Genomic DNA, 21,400 nt, shown 5'->3' with positions numbered 1-21,400 from the left:
CTTCTCATTCGAGACTTATAATACTACATTTGGGTGTCATGTTTGTTTAGCAAAGTCTTACGTATCAAACAAGCCCTCTCATGAGCCAATAGGTTCCCGTAGGGCAGAGATAGACAGCTAAGGAGCAAATGATGGCTCTGCATTCAATTTGGACCATTCTCCTTTTGATTGACAGTTGTTCCTGCCAGTAGCAATTTCATGGTCCGGGACCGTCATAACTCTTTAGCGAATAAGGATACGATTTCAACAATATATGACATGTGCCATCAGGCACAACTTTTACATAGTTTTGGAAATATTTCGTAATGTTCGGAAAGAAGTGGTTTACAATGGAGGAGGCAGCTGCTATTTTGGCTGAAAGATCCGACGACGATATTGCGTCCTCTTCGGAAAGCGAAGTATCTGTGGACTCTGAAGCTGAGGAGGATTTTCTAAATGGAAGAGATCCTGATCTAGAAGTGTGAGTACATTATGTTATGTAATTATTATTTTATGTATGTTATTGTGTGTGTGTGTGCGTGTGTGTGTGTGTGTGTAGGGGAAAATTGTAGATGTGATTTGAATAAATTGCATTTTGAGTTCTCTGACTGTGGTCAATACAGAAACTTTGTATTTTGGGAAGGGTGCTGTGTAAATAAAAACACCTGCCTGGTATTGCAGTGGGATTATTCTGAGTGTTAGGGGATGTTATTGTGTGTGTATGAGGTGTGAGATAAGCTAATCATTGCATTTCTGTGTTTCAGAGAGCCAGTCATCTGACTCAGATTGGCAGCCAGAGGCAAAGAGGCCCACGAGGACCCAAAATGACTGTTGAGGAGGAGGAGGAGGAAGAAGAAGAGGATGAGCTGGAACCCCAATCCTCTACCTCCACACAGCCTGCAAGACAAGGGAGGGGGAGAGCAGGAGGGAGAGCCGGAGGGAGAGCAGGAGGGAAAGCCGGAGGGAGAGCAGGAGGGAGAGCAGGAGGGAGCCGGAGGGAGAGCCGGAGGGAGAGCAGGAGGGAGAGCCGGAGGGAGAGCAGGAGGGAGAGCCGGAGGGAGAGCAGGAGGGAGAGCAGGAGGGAGAGCAGGAGGGAGAGCAGGAGGGAGAAGCACTCCAGAGCAGAGTTCTGGACCTGAAGGTGCATGGCAAGGCACTGATGTGGAGGACATCACTCCTGAACAGCCATCCTTCCACCCAGCACGCACACCTGGTGGCCAGCTCATGGGTGGTGTACAATACACCATTCTACAATTATTTAATTTGTTTATGACCAATGATATACTCCAAGTCATTGTGAAAAATTCCAACAAGTTTGGAGAAACTGACCACCCAAACACCTTTCAGAGGATCACCTTGCCAGAGATGATGTCGTACTTGGCGATGATTATCTAAATGGGACTAGTCGAGACACCGAACATCACTGACTACTGGAGAAGGTCTGAGCTATACGCCTTTTCTTTTCCATCGAGTGTGATGTCAGCGCGGAGGTTCAAAGCCATCTCACGTGCCATCCACCTCATTGACCCTGATGACGATACTGCCAACAACTTAAAAAGAGGCACCGCTGGGTACGACAGGCTTTGTAAAATTAAGCCAATGTACCATGAGGTTAGGCAGGTGTGCATGGCGCTTTACCAACCCCACCAGTGTGTTGCAATTGACGAGAGGATGGTAGCATCCAAAGCCCGCAGCGGACTCCGCCAATACATGAAGAACAAGCCTGTAAAGTGGGGTTATAAGCTGTTTGTGCTGGCGGATTCCACCAGTGGTTACACCTGGGACTTCTTCATCTACGAAGGCAAGGGATCACAAATTGTCAAGGGGCTCAGTTATGACTCCGTAATGCGGCTCATGAATACGCAGTTGCTTGGTATCGGGTACAAGTTATTTGTGGATAACTTTTACACAAGCCCAGATCTCTTTCGTGACCTGCTGGCAAAGAAGATCTGGCTCTGCGGTACCATTCGCGGACAGCGTATTGGGTTCCCCAAAGACAGGCCAGGCGGGCTTGAGAGGCAGGCTCCCCGGGGCACCATTCGCTGTATCCGCAAGGGGCCCTTGGTGTTTGTTCAGTGGAGGGACACCAGAGATGCAGCACATGGAGAGGATACAGTCCAGAGAAGGATCTGCCAGATGGGCAGTTCTGTACTGGATGTCTCCATTCCACCAGCCATCAAGGATTACAACAGGTATGTACAGTGTTTTCATAGTTTCGACTCTTTGAATTGAATTTTGATATCATGTCAATGCATCAATATCAGTGTAATGTAATGGCTATGTTCCTTTTCTACTCAGGAACATGGGTGGTGTGGACCTGTCCGATGCCCTGATTGGCTACTACTCCATCCTGCACAAGACCAAGAAGTGGTACCGGTCTTTCCTGTTCCACTTCATTGACATCGCCATTGTCAACGCCTTTATCCTGTACAAGGAGATGGCCATTGCAAGGCAGGAGAAGGTCACACAAGGCCTTTCGGCTTTTAGGTTGAGGAGATTCCCTCCTACTATGTAAAGCGCTTTGAGGTCTCAGATAAAGCGCTATATAAATGTAACTAATTATTATTAATTATTATTATTATTTCGTGAGACCCTGGTGATGGAACTGAAAGCGGTTGGGTCTACCACCACAGCCCCTCCACAGCCACCCCCTCCTGCTCCCCAAGGTGCCTTACACAAACCTGTATATTTTTCACAGGATGGCACCGTAGGTCGGAGGAGGTGTGTCCACTGCCACCAGAGGACCACAGTGAAATGCTCCTCCTGTGATGTGTGCCTGTGCTTCACAATAACCAGGGACTGTTACAACACATGGCACACCCTGAACAATTTTTAATTTTATATATTATGTAAATAGTTTTTTATCATTCGTGTGTGTGTGTGTTTGTATTTTGCACAGTTCAGTTTTGTAATTTTCTCAGGCTCTTTGGTCATGTAAATAGTTTTTTATCATTCGTGTGTGTGTATTTGTATTTTGCATAGTTTAGTTATTAAATTTTCTAATATTTCTATATAAAAAACTTTGACAGTGCACTTTGTTTGCCCTTTTTTATCAAAATCTCTCAGGCGGAATGGAAGAAAATATGGGTTTTGTGTGGTTATGCTAATGTAATGTTGTGCCTAAGTGACTGACATCAAATCCAAATAACAAAATACATCAGAGTGTTAGCTTTTATCAGATACCAAGATTATGTTTCTAGGCAAAGGGGTTCAAAAGTTATAAGCCTTTGAAACTCAGCATGCTGTCTTGGTAACCAAAGTTCCTTTTGGAGTCTTCAAATGGCACAAAACAAAAACGCACAGACATATCTGTAGAAAAAGATTCATATAAAATCCATTTTTTAGTCTTTTGACTTCAAACTTTTTTCTGTAGTAAGCTAAGACATGTGGCCATGACCTTGAGTTTGTCTTTATCTCATTAGATGTGTTTACAGCAGTGTATTTTAGTCAGTTTACAGATGAATGACTTTGACTGAAATAAAAACCCTCCATTCTAGCCTCTGTAACTCTGTGTCAGTAAGGTCTAGAATCACCCTGACGAAACCAGAGATTGTTTCCTTTCCAATGATACCAGGCACACCCCTGAGTGTCAAAGTATATGGGAGCTGTACCACTTTTAATTTGGGTATGTCGTTTAGATAAAAAACATGAAATTTCAGCCGTTCCATAAGAGGTTAACCATCAAAACCATCTTATACCCAAGTTGGCAGTTAAATGCTTAATCAAAAAACAAATAAAAAAAAAGATTTGACCTAGGAGATCTGGTTAATTATAGACTGATCTCAATCTCATACTTTACTTTTAAGCAAGCAGAATAGGATTCTTATAATCTCTCATAATCACTGACACATGGAGTTGAAACTCCCCAATCGACCAAACCTAAAATCAAAACACTCACATATGCAAGAAACTGCTTGCTGAAGTTACAACCCAGCAAACACAGAACGTTGGCAAAACGTACCCGACCTTCTAACAACGTTTTAACAACATGGCCAAAAGGTTGCTTTAACTACGTTGTGTAGTGAAGGTTGTTACAGCGTTGTCACAAAGGTGACATTAAACCACCGTTCATGGTCATTGCTTCAGGTTGTGCCGAGGGTGTCTGGACAACCACTGGACTACATAATGTACTCTTCACTCGTCACGGCCCTGAAGCAGGAAAATCAGCCTTTTGAATTCCAACCACCTGTTGGGCTCATTGTGTTCCCATTCATCATCGAGCAGATACGTGAGTATTGCGTTTAATTTAGCCTACCTCAGCTATCAAACACAACCTACAACTTTCATTTAATGTGACTAATGTAGCCTCGCTCGCACTGTTTCAGTTTTTCATTTGATTTGTCCGCTATTTAGTCTCATTCGTTTCTTTGCTCCTCTTTATCGGCCGGTTCGACTAGTGTCTGCCATACAGAACCCGGCTTTGTTCATTAAATGTTCTGATCTGCCTTTGCTTTTTATGTTTTATTTATTATACTTAAAATAAATTTGTATATTCGTTTATTTATTTATTTTATCACAAATTAAAAAAACTTATGGAAGTGCAATTTGATTACCATATGCAGTTTTAATTAAGTTGAATTAACGTAACCTGTCATTTTTACTCTTCAAAGTGTACACTTGCAGGTGTTGATTATAATTAGGCTAATTTACTGATAGCCCCATTAAATAATAATAATGATGCACAATGTTTAAAAAGTATATAATTATCTAACAAAATGCTAAATGGGGGATATCTATTGGCATATAAAAAAAAAATTGTCAGAACGTCGCCTCTCAGTTGCTGAATGTTGCACAACAACATTGCTACAGCCCTGTCGTGTCTTACAATTCTACGTTGTTACAATGTTGTGAGCACGTAGACAGAGCCGTTGCCATAGCAGAAATGTGTTTGCTGGGAAATGACCTGCTTTTATCATCTGAGTGTGCATCAAGGTAAAATAGTGACAAATCTCTTTTCTTTTCCAGACCCGTTTCTGTTTGTCGCCCTTGGCGCAATAATTAGCTGCAGCTTGTACACATGCTGTATGCAGGGATGCAAACAGATGTATGGTCAAAAAAGAGAGGTAATCGAAGCCCTCGCCCTGTGGCAAATATCCAGATACTTACATTGCCGCCATCCCCGGACAACCCCTACAGGCACATAGAGTAAAATAAAATTCTGAAAAACTATCTAGCACTTCTTCTTGCTTTACTACTCCTTCCTCTTCTTCCTGAAAACAACTTCACCTGATGATTTGAGTAGCTGACAGCATTGCACTGACTGACAGTTATTATTTTTCATGAGACTTTTGTGAATACTTGTTTCTTCACCTTGACAAAGTTTATTTTTACAAATAAAAGCGAAACTGAGTGAAAAAAATATGACAGGAAATGGATAATGTGAGCCAATAAATGCTCATCTACCACCATCTACTGGATATAGGCAAACAAAAAAAAGTTTTCTATAAAATGTTGGATTTCCTGCACCTTGAAACGTCTGGTATTGCAAATTAGAACAAGATTAACAAATAATGTTTTTGGTCATCACATTAAAAATAACATTTTGAAGTGCTGGAAAAATGTTGCGTGTCCAATTTACAGACATCGCGTTTCTTATTCCAACATTCATATTAGCTAGGCAAGTGTGATAATGACATTAAAATAGAAATGCAACATTAAAAAGTACAGATTGTTCACTGGAAATGCCTGAGCTGGCTTATCGGAAACCAGGAAGTAACTGTGCATAATAGTCCATTAGGAATTCAGGAAATTAAGTCATATAAAAATGAAAATATTGAGACAACTATTCATCAGCATGCATTGATTCATCCTATGTTGTAGCAAAAAAAAAGTTCTCAAGCCACCAGGCACTGATGTGAACGGAAGTGAATCAATCATAACTTTATACAATACCTTCATTCTAGAGCTGCTGTAAAACCAAAACAATCTCTGTTACTTTAATGTCCTATTGTTAAAAGCGCTATGAAGGTGACTTTACCTGATTAGACTAAAAACACTACACTACAAATTAATAAAAGAACACAAACTATACAGACACTTTATTTAGCCAATTGTGTTTTATATTGTCACAAAAACAATTGCTATTAGTTAGTAAAATTTGCAATTTACACGTTTGTGTTTGTTGCATTGGCGCTTCGATTCGCTGAATTATTTTGTAAAGTTTTTCCTTTGACTGAGAGTTTAATTTGGAGCGCTTTGAATCACTAAAATCAGTTGTTGCCAATAAATTGATTCAATTTCCAAAAATTCCAAATTGCCTGAGTTTCCAAAAGCTCTTTTTCTCCATCACTACTTGCCAGTGACTAAATTCTTGTTGAACCGATTCATAATATAGAGAGCGACGCACCTTTAATGTTACTTGTGTTTTCATTCACGTTAGAGAGCGCACTGAGACCTTGTATTGTTTTCATTCTGTTACTTTGCTCACAGAGCGTTAATAATGGTATAAAGCAATGCAATGTAACATTTAATAACGCATAATTCATTCTGCGTCGCTTGTAAAACCTTGAAGTCGATTAAATGGTTTCTATAGGTTTAAATAAACACTGTAAACACTTAAAACACAAACCTTTCTTCAGCCGAACAGATGCAGTAGCGCGGCGCAGCCTTATGACGTCATTGAACCAGACCAAAATAAAAGTCCTGACACAATAAATATCAGCTTTATGCAGTCACTCACATTGGTTTTTTGACCAGTGAAAATGGGTTAAGTTCAACAATTTGCAAATAGAGTAACATTGAGATCTCCATATCTCTGGGAATGAACATTATAGGGCCCTAATTAACATACAAAATAATAGTTTGCTAATAACCAGAATTAAAAATTATATTGGAATATCTTTAATACTTATTGAGTTACAGGCACACAAACATAGGAAAATAATATTTATGGCTCTCAGACAGGTATGTTCTATGCAATTATTTTCATTAAAAGAAAAAATATACACTAGTTTCAACAAACATTAAAGTTTTGCCTATTGGACAGAATCTCACACTCTTTCATTCACATTTTGTAATATGATTAGTACATTTCGGTGTACGTTTGTGATTTTAGACGCAGCAGAGTGTGAACGGGACTTTTATTTTGGTTTTGTTGTGTGACGTCATAAGGCTGCGCCGCGCTCCTGCATCTGCTGTGATTTGGCTGAAGAGAGGTTTGTGTTTTAAGCATAAGTGTTTAAATCAATGCAAACTCTTAAATCAATCTAATCGTTTTTACAAGCTATGTAAAACTAAATTAATCAATCAGAATGTAACGTATTTTTTTATCTAATATTAATGAGTGGTGTTTTGTGCGAGTTTACATAAAGTAACAGAACATTAACAGTAACAGAAAAGGTGCGTCTCATTTCGCTCCCTGTATCGTCAATCAGTTTATCATGAATATGAATTCTGTTACTGGCAAGTAGTGATGGAGAAATTGAGTGTTTTTAAACTAAATTGAACTAAATGATTTGTAAAATGATTCACTGATGCGAATCACCTCGATCTGACGTCACCTGGTGGTCACACAGTGTCAATGCAACGAGAACACAAAGGGTGTAATTATTTTACAAACCAACTGCTAATGTTTTCATGAAAGTGTGATCTGTTAAATGTAATCTTTACATTTATTTAATTTATATTATACAAATGTAATAGCCTACCAAATATAAATCATAACTAAATATTTGTGTTTGTATAATTTGTGTTATTAAAGTTCATTAACTCTCACTTTGACTCTCTTACCAGTGAACTGAACTAGTGATCTGATTGAGACACTCAGAGATTAATTTTTCTTTCTGTTAATTACTCTCTTCTTAAACAGGACAAACACACAGAAAAACTCTCAGTGAGCGACTGAGATCCACGTGACACACTATTATAAAGATGGCGTTTATTAAAGAGGAGAGTGCAGACTTCAGGATTGAAGAAACATTCAGTGTGAAACAAGAAGAAACTGAGGAACAAACAGGTCGGTTTCATTCTCAAAGCTGACCTCAGTCATTTGATCCTAGGGCTGGGCGATATGGGTTAAAAAAAATCTGATTTACGGTTTAAATTGATTTTCTCCCCTACTTAAAATCAATCTGCAGATGGCAAAGAAATAGTTTAAGACAAGTTTTACCTTATTTTGTTTTGATTTCCCCTCCTGGGATTTGATCTGGATTGAACAAAAAATCTTAAATTGCAAACAAAACATTCAACAGCATTAAATATTTGCTTATTTGTTGTGTTGGTTTTAGTTTGAACATCCTTTCTTTTTTTTATTTAGAAATGTATTTGCTACTTGGTAGCACATACCTGGGGTCCAACATTTTCAGCATGCGAATAAACCCCAGCTTTTCCACAGTATATATGGGCACTAGAGATGTGACGGTGATAATATTCTCCCACCGGTTAATCGACTTGTGACAACACCGGTTTCATTGCGTGGGAGAAGCGATGTAAAAAAAAATCAAAATATTAATAAAACTAGGCCTAAATAAAAAATGTAAATAACACTCCAGGTCTCCGCACCAGTCACATAACTGAAAACTATGAAAGCCGTGTGACCGGTCAAATAAAAAAAATACAGAAATTATTCCCTGTAGTTTCATTAATAAAGTTTGACGTCTCGCATGCGCTTAGAGCTCGTGTGAATTGCATGTATAAAATGAAGTTAACGAACAACCTCGATCCATCAGGAAACGCCACACAAGGCGCTGAATTTCACTGCGCTACTTGAAGAGTTTTTCTTTTGCGTGAAGAAGCCGTTCGCCGTAGATGTGTTAAAAGATAGCGGAGTGCATTCATGATTATTATTCTACCGGTATAATAATCCTCCTGGCGCAGGGTCTGAGTGAGTCATTTACTCTCTTACCTTTGTTCTTTGATTAACATTAATGACACTTTAAGACCGACCGCTGCTGACAATCTCTACGTTCATTTTAGACTTTATTTAAATCATGTAAAACTGCTCTTATGAGGACATTTTGGCATAATTTATGTATGTTATGGTTTGTTCAAGCCCGAACAGAACTCAATAGGCTACTGACGCGTGTCTTTTCTGTGTGTGTGTGTGTAATAGACAGGACTTACAGCCTCTTTAGTCTTGTTGTGCTTGAACGGTTTAAAAGCATTCACAAGAGTGTCAAACTTTCTTTTTTCTTGGTGCCGTGGTGGGCAAGTGATGAAACTGGTGTTGTGATTGAACACCGTGTAACACAGACTATCATAGCAAGCCTAATGGACACCATATCTTTTCCAATATAGATTGCGACTGCATGCGTGATCGCCTTCCACCGGGCCCCATTTTTATCATACCGGATTCAGTAAATGTTTGTAAGACTGTAGGTTAGGGGTGGGCGATATGGCAAAAATATCATATCACGATTTTTTTCAGGAAAATCACGATTCACGATTTTATCACGATTCCTTTTCATGTTGGTTTTACTTATTTTGCAAGTGACTGAGCATCACAGCCAAACTAATGTCCCTATTTTAAAAACAAAGCCTTAGGTAACAACATATCAAATAAAAAAGAATGGCAGACATTTAGGCCAAAGTGGCGAAGATAAAAAAATATTTGTCATTGTCTTTGTTATTAAAAATTAAGAACAAAGATACACATACACAACTTAATATACAAATAAAAAAAACAGTGCTTTATTTTTTCAGCTACAGGTGTATTTAACAGCATTGAAGAAAGTAATTAAATGAACAAATATGAAAATAAAACAACATCGACTTCACTATATAAATTTTACATTGATTCTTATTAAAACTACTATTAAAGTTCTCAGTCAAGAGTGAGTGAGATGCTCTTTGTATTTTGTTGTTTTATTAACAGGGATAGTTCTCCCAAAAATGTAAATTCTCTCAAGCCGCTTTAAACCCGAATAAGTCTCCCTCTTCTGTTGAAAATAAAAGTTATTTGGAGGAATGTGGGTAACCAAACAGTTGATGTACCCCAGTGACTTAATAATAGTTTTTTCCTACTATGGAAGTCAATGGGGACCAGCAACCGCCCGGTTAGCCACACTCCTCAAAATATCTTCTTTTGTGTTCAGCACAAGAAATAAATTAATACAGGTTTGGAACAACATTAGAGAGTGAGTAAATAATGACAGAATTTTTTTTTTTGGGTAACTGTCCCTTTAAGGACAAGCGGCAGCATGTTTACTATTAGGGCTACTGTCACTTTAAGATCTGCGCGCAACGAGTCTACACGCTACAAGGCAGATTTTTTCTTCATTTTTTCTATTGTTCTTTCATTTTAGACATAACCAACTTTATGTAAACCTTGTGTGTATTTGACAGTATTAGCGCAATAAGATAACTAAGTTCAGTAACGGGTGCTGTTAGACAGGCTTTTAGTGCATGTGCGCGCCGGGTGTATTGCACTCAGGAAAGCGCTCGTTAGAACAGCGCATCAGCAGCGAATGACATGTTTAACCGGCAAGGCTTTAAAGCACATGCAAATAATTCTTTTTTATGAACTACAGTGTCCAGTTCCTCTGCATTTCATATGGATATACGTCGCGCTGTACAGTATGTTGAGACGGAGGCGCCAGAAATGCAAACTGATAAAATGGACGATCCTACGATATTTCTTCAAAAGCAGATCGTGGAGACATTTTAATCGTCCACGATCAAAAATCGTAATATCGCACACCCCTACTGTAGGTTGTTTTTTGGCGGGTGTGCTTGTGCTGCCGCGGTCTTGTTCATTTCGTATAACACTGGGCCTTTCTTGGGAACGAGTTGTTCCCTGCTCGCTGCCATGTTATTTGTGTGTCTCTATGGTAATGTGCAGGGGGAGGAACTACGGGAGCCCAGAGGGGAGAGTCGGCGGATGTTGAAGAGAAAACCAATTTTCAAGTCGGCATAAACTACACATTCGAGTTAATTGATAAAATGTATTTATTGCCCAGCCTTATTTGATCCCTATTAAAGTCCACATGAAATCAAAATTGACCATATTTACTTTGTTTGCCTAAATTGATCGTTTTGTGGTGAACAATTCATCCATGCAAGTCCCTTCCCTGATGGCGTAGGTTTGACGGTTAGGGTGTCTGCTTAACATCCGTAACCACGCCCCTCCAGCTGACAGTAGACAGGCTGCCTGTGTGTTTGCGAGCGTTGACAGCGCGTGAAAGGAGAGACGCGAGGAGGTGCATTTTTGGTTGTGGCACTCATGGAACACTTTTCCCATTCCCTAAAATTCCCTCGTTACGGTCCAGATGGCTTGATTTTTTTTAAATTTCGAGGAAGGAGGGATAACAGAGAGGTCACGGATGTGCTCGAAGCACTTCACGCGCGAATGCTTCAAAAATTGGACAGAACACGAAATGGGGTTTGTGAGATTCTGTCATTAACAGATAACGCGGTCCCGTCAGTGTACACCGTTGGTACCTCACAAAGTTTGACGGTAAGTGGAACTAGCTACAACCAAGCTCTTGAGACGTTGAACATCATACAGGGCTGCCAACATAACTATGCTTAATAAACTAGTCCAGGTGACCATTCGAACTCTCCGCATGTAACGACTCAAACATGTAAGGTCTGATTCCCGTGACGAAATGATCCTCTGTGCTCCTGTTCTTCTTCATCTTCCTCCTCCTCCTGCAGCAAACTAATTTCTCGATTGAAGGAGACTGCTGGCGGTGTTTTAGGCGGCCAGTAATCCTCAACTGTAAACTTGCGTTTAGATCTGCCTCCATTTCTGAATGAAACACCTACTTTTCTAGATCCAATCAGGTGCTAGTTGGGAGAAAAAAAGCCACACCCACTATTTTTCCTCATTTAGTATTCCGTTTCTTTCGGAAATACGTCACAACACTGAGATAAAGTCGGTTGCAACTTCCGGTTCACATGGACTTTAAAATGTCCAGCTCTACAGAAATGAGTGGGTGGACAGTCATGTTGAGATCACATGACCAGATAAACACAAATTCTGCTTTAACCTGAGAAGATCCGACTTTGCCATTCGTTATTACAACGTCACGCTTTAAATTAGGAAAATGTATTCATAATTAACATAAACAAAACAATTATTTTCTGTAACATTAAACCCAAAATCTACTTTTAAATTAAACAATGAAAACCATTAATTTTTTTCACTTAATTATGTAACCGTATCTAACAAAAACACAGTAACTGAAATTCAGATGGTCAAATTAATTAGTTCACAAATAAAATATTCTCATAATATATTTTAACATACCTGAATATAAATAGCAGTGAATATTTTCTGAATCGATCCAGAAATGAGTCAGTCGTTTTTTTACTTCTCATCCTCAGAAGTGCTCACATAAAGTTAATCTAGGACATGTTTCTCCTACTGTGGATCTTCTTCACAGTAATGCTGCGTTCACACCGAACGCGAAATAGGCCAGGTCCACCACAACATGCACATTTATTAAGTTTAGACCCTGAGTAACTAACTTTTTCAAATGGCAGGTTTTCCACGTTGGTAAAATGATAAAATCATACATTATTAGTAGATAATGTAACATAGTAAACAATCCCATATTTGTGGTTTTTCTTCATCTCATTCTGAAATTTATGACTGCAAGTGTTCAGTCACATTCATAGTTAACATCTGAAAAATGTCATTCCTTCTTTGATGTCCTGAATAATTATATAGGTCTGTGCCATTTCTTTGTTCAGGTTACTACTGTAAAATAATTGAAATTTGTTTTTGTTTGGATGATAAATGGAGCCAGCCTCCAAAAGTAATTAATCTGTCCAGTGATTTTTTTTCTCTCTCTCTCACACAACACTGTCCAGACACGAACTATGTTCTTATACACTAAAGTATGTTGGTTGTTTTTACATTAGAATAATAATGTTTCATATAATCTAGATTAGATATGGAATAAATAGCATTCAATACAAAATTAATATATTGAAATCAAGTTGTGTGATAAAATATTTGCTTTGTTGTGCATTAGAACCACACCAGGCATTTAGTCATACAGCATTACAAAATAATTTATTGAGGCCACATATAAATAAGTTGAGTTATTATTGAATGAGTGACTCCGGGCGGGCCTGCCCCCGTTAATCACGTCACTTCACCACGTGACTGCTGCAAGCAACTCCGGTTAACGCGAACTGACGGCAAAGTTCAGATTTTTCAACTCGGGCGTCACACGCGAATTCGCTTCAAACGCGTGAGTGCACAAAAAGCACCAAATAAAATCACTCAATCGTAATGTGTAAGACGCTCAATTCGCCTCTTTTGCGTGAACTGGACGCTCAAATGAGACAAAACTGCGTCCACCGCGCCACGTTAAACGCGTATTATCGCGCCGCAGGACCTCCAGATGCACCAAAGCATCTTTACATTGACTTGACATGGAAATCACTCGCTCCAGATGCTCAATTCGTGTTCGGTGTGAACACAGCATAAGAGCCACAGCATTCATGTGAGGAACAAACCATGACTCTTTAGTAACAGCTGGATTTTTACTGAGACTAGCTCGTATATGATGCTGAGAGCATACGCTGTTTGAAACTTACAGCTAAACAACACTATTCTCATAATCACAAACATGAACATTATGCTAATAATGGCTGGTAATAAATATTTTTGTCCTGTACATTTTCCCAGTTCGCTGTTGGCAGGTGTTTTGATACCCTGTCTGTCCTCCTGCTGCTTTCTCTATTTTATTTTTTGAAAGCCTGATTCAGCTTCATTTAAAAGTTAGACTCGAAGTAACCAATCACAGGTCGTGTCTTCTCTGAACATTAGCTTTCTTTAGGTCAGGGACGTAACCACCGTAGACAGTGAATGGTGGTTAAAGTTTTATGACAAAGTTTTCATTTTTAGACTGGTTTGCCTTAGCCTTCAAACCCTGTGAAGGATCCCTTTACCACTCTACAGATAAAGCATCGTCGGGATAATTTCGGTTTCGCGTATCTACCCCGAAGTGATACAATTCCCGAAGTGATACAATTCTGTATAAAAAATCTTGAGCCCAGACAAGTAGTTTGTTAAGGCTTGGTTTGTAGGGAATTACAAACCTGTGCACATACAGTGGGGAGAACAAGTATTTGATAAACTTCCGATATTGCAGGTTTTCCCACTTACAAAGCATGTAGAAGTCTGTGATTTTAATCATAGATACTCTTCAACTGTGAGTGAAGGAATCTAAAACAAAATAAAATCACATTGTATGATTTTTAAGTAATTAATTTGCATTTTATTGCATGACATAAGTATTTGATACATCAGAAAAGCTGAACTTAATATTTGGTACTGAAACCTTTGTTTGCAATTACAGAGATCATATCAGATCCAGATCCTTCAGGTTTCGCGGCTGTCGCTGGGCAATATGGACTTTCAGCTCCCTCCAAAGATCTTGTTTCGCTATAAAGCCAAAACAATCTCTGTTACCTTAAATTATCCGTTTATCACTGTAAAGCCGCTTTGAAACAATCTACATTGTTAAAAGCGTTATATAAATGAAGATGACTTGACTTAGCAGTCAAACACTGTCAACCAATCACAGATTGTGTCTTCTCTGCACCACTGGCTGAACTTTAGCTTTCTCTATGTGACTTTCAAGATAGCAAGAAGATGATTGGGAAAAATTTGCATATTGAATGTTTCTGTAGGCCCAATATGGGTTACACCCATGATGTACATATTTGTAATAATAAGCCGTGTTTCCACTGTCACTTCCGGGGCTTCCTGAGGCCAACAGCCAATACCTTGATCTAGAAGTTCAACACTGCCGAGTGTCTGTAATTGCTTTAAAAATACGCAGGTAAACTTATGACACTAATTTGTATTTGTCTCCTTTCACCTTAGACCTGACGGCATTGAAAGAGGAGAGTCAAGAACTCAATGAAGTGGAAGAGAACAATCAGTTTGAGATGCGTCATAATTTTATAACAGGAGAAGAATCCACACAGACTGAAAAGATAACCTCACGAAAAAGAGGCCAGAAGACCAAATCTAACAGTTCTAATCGAACTTAAAAACAAAACCTTGAAATCCACAGAAGAGTTCACACTGGAGAGGAGCCTTACACCTGCAAACTGTGTAGGAAGAGCTTCTCACAAAAAGAAAGTTTTATGACTCACGTGAGAATTTGCACAGAAGAGAATCTGTTTGAATGTGGCCAGTGTGGAAAGAGTTTCAAATGTAAAGAAAAGCTTAATTACCACATGAGGATTCACTCAAGAGAGACCGGTTTTAGATGTCATCAGTGTGGAAAGAGTTTCCCAGCCATGAAACGGCTTAAAATGCATATAAAAATTCACTCCGGAGAGAAACCTTTTGTGTGCCACCAGTGTGGAAAGAGTTTCAAATTCAATGATAAACTTACGGCTCACATGAGAGTTCACACAGGAGAGAGGCCATTCAACTGCAAACTGTGTGGGAAGAGCTTCTCACAAAAAGGAAATATGAAGACTCACATGAACAGTCACACTGGAGAGAAGCCGTTCACATGTGTTCAGTGCGGAAAGAGTTTCACACGTGAGGGAAACCTTAATTCCCACATGAGTCTTCACACTGGAGAGAGTCCTAACACCTGCATACTGTGTGGGAAGATCTTCACATTAAAAGTAAATCTTAACACTCACATGAGAATTCACACTGGAGAGAGGCCGTTCATATGTGTTCAGTGTGGAAAGAGTTACAGATGTAAAGAAAGACTTAGGTACCACATGAATATTCACTTAAGGGAGAACAGTTTTATATGTCATCAGTGTGGCAGGAGTTTCACAGACAAGAATCACCTTAAGAAACATGTAACAACTCACACTGGAGAGAAGCCTCACATGTGCAATCACTGTGGAAAGAGTTTCACAATCAAAGCATTGCTTAGGGTTCACATAAGAGTTCACACCGGAGAGAAGCCTTTCTCCTGCCCTCAGTGTGGAAAGAGCTTCACTGATAAAGGAAACCTTCAGACTCACATGAGAATTCACTCCGGAGAAAAGCCTTACCCGTGCAATCACTGTGGAAAGAGTTTCAGGTTTAAAGGAAACTTTAACAATCACATGAGGCTTCATGTGTCTTCAGTGTGAGAAGAGGTACACGTATCAAAGAGTCCTGAAACATTTACAAAATCATCAGTGAAAGAAATTGTCGTCTTTAGACTGTGGAAAGAGGTTTATGAAATAAAATCCCTGCACATTCACAATTTTATTAAAGTAGGATGTGTAATTATTTATTTGGAAATTCAGACTTAAGAGAGATGCATCTGAAAGGTCATGCACATGTGAGACTCTTATTTGTGATCTTTGTGTGGAAAGGGTCTTTAATTGGGAATGACAGTTTACTATGGCACCAGAAAATATGTATCTGTGGGAAATTAATTTCAATTGTACAGAGCAGTGTTTTTCAAACTCCCTACATTTGTTCACTAATATAGTCCACTTGAAGGAGTGAATGAAAACACTGAGTGTGCCGGAAGGGCTGTCGGTTTTGCATAGTTTGTAGTAATGGGAAGTCTGGTTCTTTTCCGCGAACCGGTTCTTTTGGACAGTTCATTACAATGAACCAGTAAAAAAAATGGTTCACCAGTTCTTTTGCGTCCTCACATAATGACGTCAATTCTATCATCCCGGCGGATAAAAATACATTCAAATAAAGGCATTTGTAATCATAACTTCAATTAAGTAACACCCTTAAAACCTTGGCAAGAGTTTACGTCAAAAATGTATACAAATTACTTAGAAATTTAATTAGCTGTATAATAAATTTTAATAAATGTTTAGTTTTACAATTCATTCATTGTGTTTCCAATCTTTAAAATAATACAGTGAAAAGACAGTGATAAACATGTTTTATTTTGTTACACTTATTGATGTTCAACAAAATACTTAATGCAAGAAACATGCATTTCGTTCCTCTGAAAAAATTGCACGCATTCTCAGCTCATTGGTTCTCAGTAAGTCGAACACGTCCGAAATAAACAGTTCTCGGTTCTGTACTGGTCGGTGACATGCCCCCACGGAAGAACATTTTGAAAAATAACCCCTAAAATATTGACTTCTGGTGAATATTGTGGAAAATAATTGATACATTTAGATAAATATATTCCATACATTATACAGGGCTCGACATTAAGGCTTGTCCGCTTGTCCAGGACAAGTGGATTTTTTTGTAGGACAAGTGGAAGTGAAAATTAGTTAACAAGCTGCGCACGCATAAAACCTGATCGCCGAACACTGAAAGTCATTAAAACGAGGCAAAAAAGTCTAGAGTGGAGAGTGATGTTTCTAAAGGGCTCCACAGCCCGGCCAAGCGCCAGGAAAAGCTCCAAAAATATGTCACCTTACACCAGCAGCACCATATGAGCTAAAACGAGAACGAAAATTTGTAACTAAATGGAAAGATGAATTCGACTGGGTTGTTTATGAAGAAGGAGAAATGTTCTGTGGCATCTGTCGGTGGCAACCCAACTTGGCTGACAAGTAAGTAACGTTAGCTAATTAATTAACAGCATTTGTATTGGTTAAATGTACATAGTTAAATATTAGCTAATGTTCAGATGTAAAGTAGCTACAAATTTTAAAGGGGACATGTCATGCTAAATCCACTTTTTTAGCCTTTAAATGCATTTTGTTGTATATTTGGAGTCTTTACAAGTACAGAAAAGTTGAAATTAGTCTCTCCAGGTGCTTCGTTGATATCTTTATTTTCTGTTTTGGTCATATTTTGCAACCTGTTCCGATTTTTCTATTCTCTATTACGTTTTTTGAACAATAACGTCACAGTATTTGCAGCGGAACTGCCAAATAAGGACATCGACTCCCGGCCCAACACTTCGAGCAATCCGCCATTTTATTTCTCACTGCGATTTTGTAGTCCAAGCTCAAGGATGCAGAAGTTACGAGAGGGTAAGTAAAAATGTTCGGTTGTTGGATGTTGTAACCCACGCGCAAACTGCCGTGCTTGTGACATGGCGCATGTGTAACTGAAAGAACGAGCAGAGAGAGAGAGAGACCCGGTCGCACGCGCACTCTCTCTCTTCGGAGCCAGGTGAAAGTGTAAACAAGACTTTACCGCCTCTAAACTAACCGTTGTCTTGCTCTCTCTCCCTCGGAGCTATATTAATGAGGAATTCAGACCCAAGCATTGCAGTTCCGCTTTATATAGACCACAAATGTATGATTTAAATGTAAAAAGGAACTATTTAAAAGCATGATATGTCTCCTTTAAAGTATCCCTTGGTAAATCAGCCTCTGCTGGGTAGAAAGTGGACAAAATTATTTTAGATATAGTATACAGTAAGTCTAGCCATTTGCCTACTTTAGCAAGTCACAGTATTTCCAAGCCCTGACGTACTGTAACTGAGATGACGCAGTAAATAATTCATCTTTCAAGTAATGAAACCCCAGTTCAAGTGTTGAGCATTAAATTAACTGCACGGTCTGAATGTTACCAAGGGATCTTGGGACAAGCTGCAAAACAGTATATAACAGAAAGTGTTTCATTCTGCAGAAATTGTGTAAATGTTTAACAAATAACATTTTTAATAACACCTAAATTGTTACCTATATTATTTTTATATTACAGCTCATCTTCGTTGGTCAAAGGGACAAGTGGCTTTAGACATGACACACTGCTGTCTAGAGATGGGAATTGATAAGAATTTAACAATTCCGATTCCATTATCGATATTGCTTATCGATCCGATTCCTTATCCATTCTCTTATCCATTCTCATTGGGTGAGGGAATAAATACAATTTGTTTGTTTGCATTAACTCGCTTAATATCTGATCAAAAGACACAGCACAGAGCACATATACACAAATTATGTTTAGCAACCTCAGAACAAACCTAAAAGTAGGTGAGCTACTTCTCAAAGGAAAGTCCAGGGACCTACTGTATAGCATAGGGCAGTGTTTCTCAACCAGTATGCCATGGCACGCTAGTGTGTGCCTTGAAAGATTATCAAGAAGAGTGCCTTAGTGCCTTCACATTCATTGGTCCAGACAAAAAGTAAATAAAACTGCCATTTATGTGCCATAGAATGTGCCATGTTTTGCACTAGAAAGAAAGTTAACTATAATGGAAGTATAATTATATAAAGATATTTGCACTACACTTCCTTAAAATGTTGTCTAATTAAATTAAAAATATATTTTTTTGCACTGGAAAGTACATTCTAGAAGTCTAATTCTATTGAATAAGTTCACACAAGGCTACAGAAAACTGTTGTGTTTATTTTTCTTCAAATGCAGTCTAAGCCGATGAGTTTTGAATGTTATATGTTGTATTTGTTTAAGTTAAAAATAAAACGTATTATAAACTAAACAAATCCATGGTTCATTGTTGGCAAAATGATCATGATAGCCTTTATATTTCACATCTATGTGGTTCAGTTGTGTATATTGAGTAGGCCTACTTTGCTATTCTATAAATATATAAGCCTAATAAGTTGTATTATAATATGCTATAATGCAGGGCTTGACATTAACTTTTTGAGGAAATTTATGTTTCACTTGTCCATGCACAAAAGTCACTTGTCCGGGTAAAGATTTATAATATCATTTATTTTTGTGTGTTTTGCTAATGCAGAATTCGAACAAACCATTGAAAGCATCCAAACACTATCAATATTAATACAATTCAGCTGAAACAGTAGAAAGGAACGTATAAGTAGAAGTAGAAAAGAACAGTAGAAGGACCTCCAGACTCCATAATACGAAGTAGTACTTTGCACGCTGGTGTGCACAGTGTATCACCAGAGGTAGTGGTGACTCTTGGTGAAAAAAATGAATCTATCTGACCTTTATGCAGGCTCTATGCAAGTCATATCGGCAACATAACTGGAACACTATTCATCCTCTGTATCTTTGGACCGACGCCTTGATTCCCAGGGGTTAAATCCTGGGCGCCGCTGCCTTTGATGCTGGATTGGTGGTGGACCTGCAGCCAAAGTCTTGCAACTTTGGGATTTACGGTGCACAAGTGTTTTCACTTGAAATGTCATTATGATATTGAAATGCAAAAAGCAATTGACAAGTGAGACCGATTCGGTTGAAACTACCTTAATCCAGAGGGGTTTGTTTTAGCAATGCAATATCTATGTTTTCATGTCTACATTTAATGTATGGTGCTCAACTGACTTGTCTTTTTGTGTTTTTCTTCAAAGCATTTGGAGAAGCTGGCATTGATGACTGGAAACAACGGCTAGTGCGATTTGGCCGCGATGGAGCAGCAGTCAATGACTACGTTTACAAGCTGTTAAAATTCGGTTTATGGTCACTATTCGGGTTTCTGAAACATTCGGGATAACCCGTTTACATGCGTGAGCAGAGAGAGTTACTCCTGTATACATGGAATGTGTAATCAGTCGCCAATATCCCGATGTAAACGGCGACGCACGGTTAGCGTCTGGACGTACGGACAACATTAAAACGCAATATGCATCATTTCCGATTCTTCTTCCTGTATCCAAAGACAACAACAACAACAGCAGCAGCAGGCAGGTAATGAATAGTTTGGGGCAGATAGCGATAGTCTTTGTTTGCGCTTTGGCACTGGTACTGATCCACCAGCAGCACTTGACACTACTGTGGCTCGTGGTCTTTATTAATAGACGGAGAGAAATTGAGCAAGAGATGGGAAATGTAGCTGGAGCTGTGCCCACACATATAAAGAAATTGGTCTCATCCTCGCTCCAAAAGTGTGGTGCTGTGCTCCGTCTCGCCATGTTAACCTCGACTTGTTTACTTCCGCTATACTGCACGCGGGGTTTTTTATGCGCCGTCTCTACTCAAAAGACCAAGATTCCTTGCGAATAGAACATGCGCAGAACACACATTTTGATGGGGATATGCCGAAACGCGTTTACAAGACCAAATATTCGGGTAGCCCAGGTATAATATCCCGGTTTTTAAAAACCGGGATATGAGCATATCCGGGTTTTTGCCGGTGTTTACATGGCCGTGCGCGACCGGGTTATTGCTAATATTCCGGTTTTGAACGGGTTATTGGCTGCATGTAAACGTAGTCAATGTCGGATGCAGGAATGGGGTGGCAGCGCAGCTTCTGAGGGACATTCCATACCTCATCTCCATACACTGTGTTGCTCATCGCCTGGAGCTTGGTGTGACTAAAGCAATTAAAGAAAATAACAACATGGTACAGCTTCAGAATACAGTGAAGAACCTATATGACCAGTACCACTACTCCCCCAAGGCTCTCAGGGAGCTTCACCTGATTGCTGAGGCCCTGGAGGAGAAGGTACTGAAGCCGTCCAACCTCCATGGTGCCCGATGGCTACCATATGTGCATCGTGCAACAAAGGTCAGTGCTAAATTAACTCCAGCTTTTTCAGCAGATTTATTTTTTTCAGTAATGCCAAATGGATATTATGTAATAATAATAATTTTTTTGTAGATTGTATGTGATAATTACCCTGTCCTCCTAACCCATTTTGAGGACATGGCAAGCATGGAAAGGAACCCCAAACCATCACCAGC

General features: G+C 39.1%; 1 protein-coding gene and 1 long non-coding RNA gene across 2 annotated transcripts; both read left to right on the top strand.

The window, feature by feature from the left end:
* Positions 1-1,050: 1,050 nt before the first annotated feature.
* Positions 1,051-3,011, top strand: LOC307004715 (piggyBac transposable element-derived protein 4-like). The gene is made up of 3 exons (XM_079624129.1): positions 1,051-2,171; positions 2,278-2,466; positions 2,570-3,011. The coding sequence occupies exons 1-3, from the start codon at positions 1,375-1,377 to the stop codon at positions 2,577-2,579; spliced, it is 996 nt and encodes a 331-aa protein (XP_079480255.1). The 5' UTR covers positions 1,051-1,374; the 3' UTR covers positions 2,580-3,011.
* A 4,067-nt stretch (positions 3,012-7,078) lies between these two features.
* On the top strand, positions 7,079-16,539 carry LOC307004735. Its single transcript, XR_013799127.1, has 3 exons — positions 7,079-7,133; positions 7,787-7,933; positions 14,762-16,539. It is a non-coding gene; the product is annotated as an uncharacterized lncRNA (long non-coding RNA).
* The last annotated feature ends 4,861 nt before the right edge of the window (positions 16,540-21,400 follow it).

This window comes from Phoxinus phoxinus (genome assembly GCF_949152265.1).
Source record: "Phoxinus phoxinus genome assembly, chromosome: 9".
Taxonomy (NCBI): domain Eukaryota; kingdom Metazoa; phylum Chordata; class Actinopteri; order Cypriniformes; family Leuciscidae; genus Phoxinus; species Phoxinus phoxinus.
This window is presented reverse-complemented; position numbering and strand designations above follow the sequence as displayed.

Coding starts and splice junctions, on each gene's coding strand:
- LOC307004715 (XM_079624129.1), top strand. CDS start 1,375: ATGGGACTAGTCGAGACACCGAACATCACTGACTACTGGAGAAGGTCT. Junction 2,172..2,277: donor GCCATCAAGGATTACAACAG/GTATGTACAGTG, acceptor TTTTCTACTCAG/GAACATGGGTGGTGTGGACC.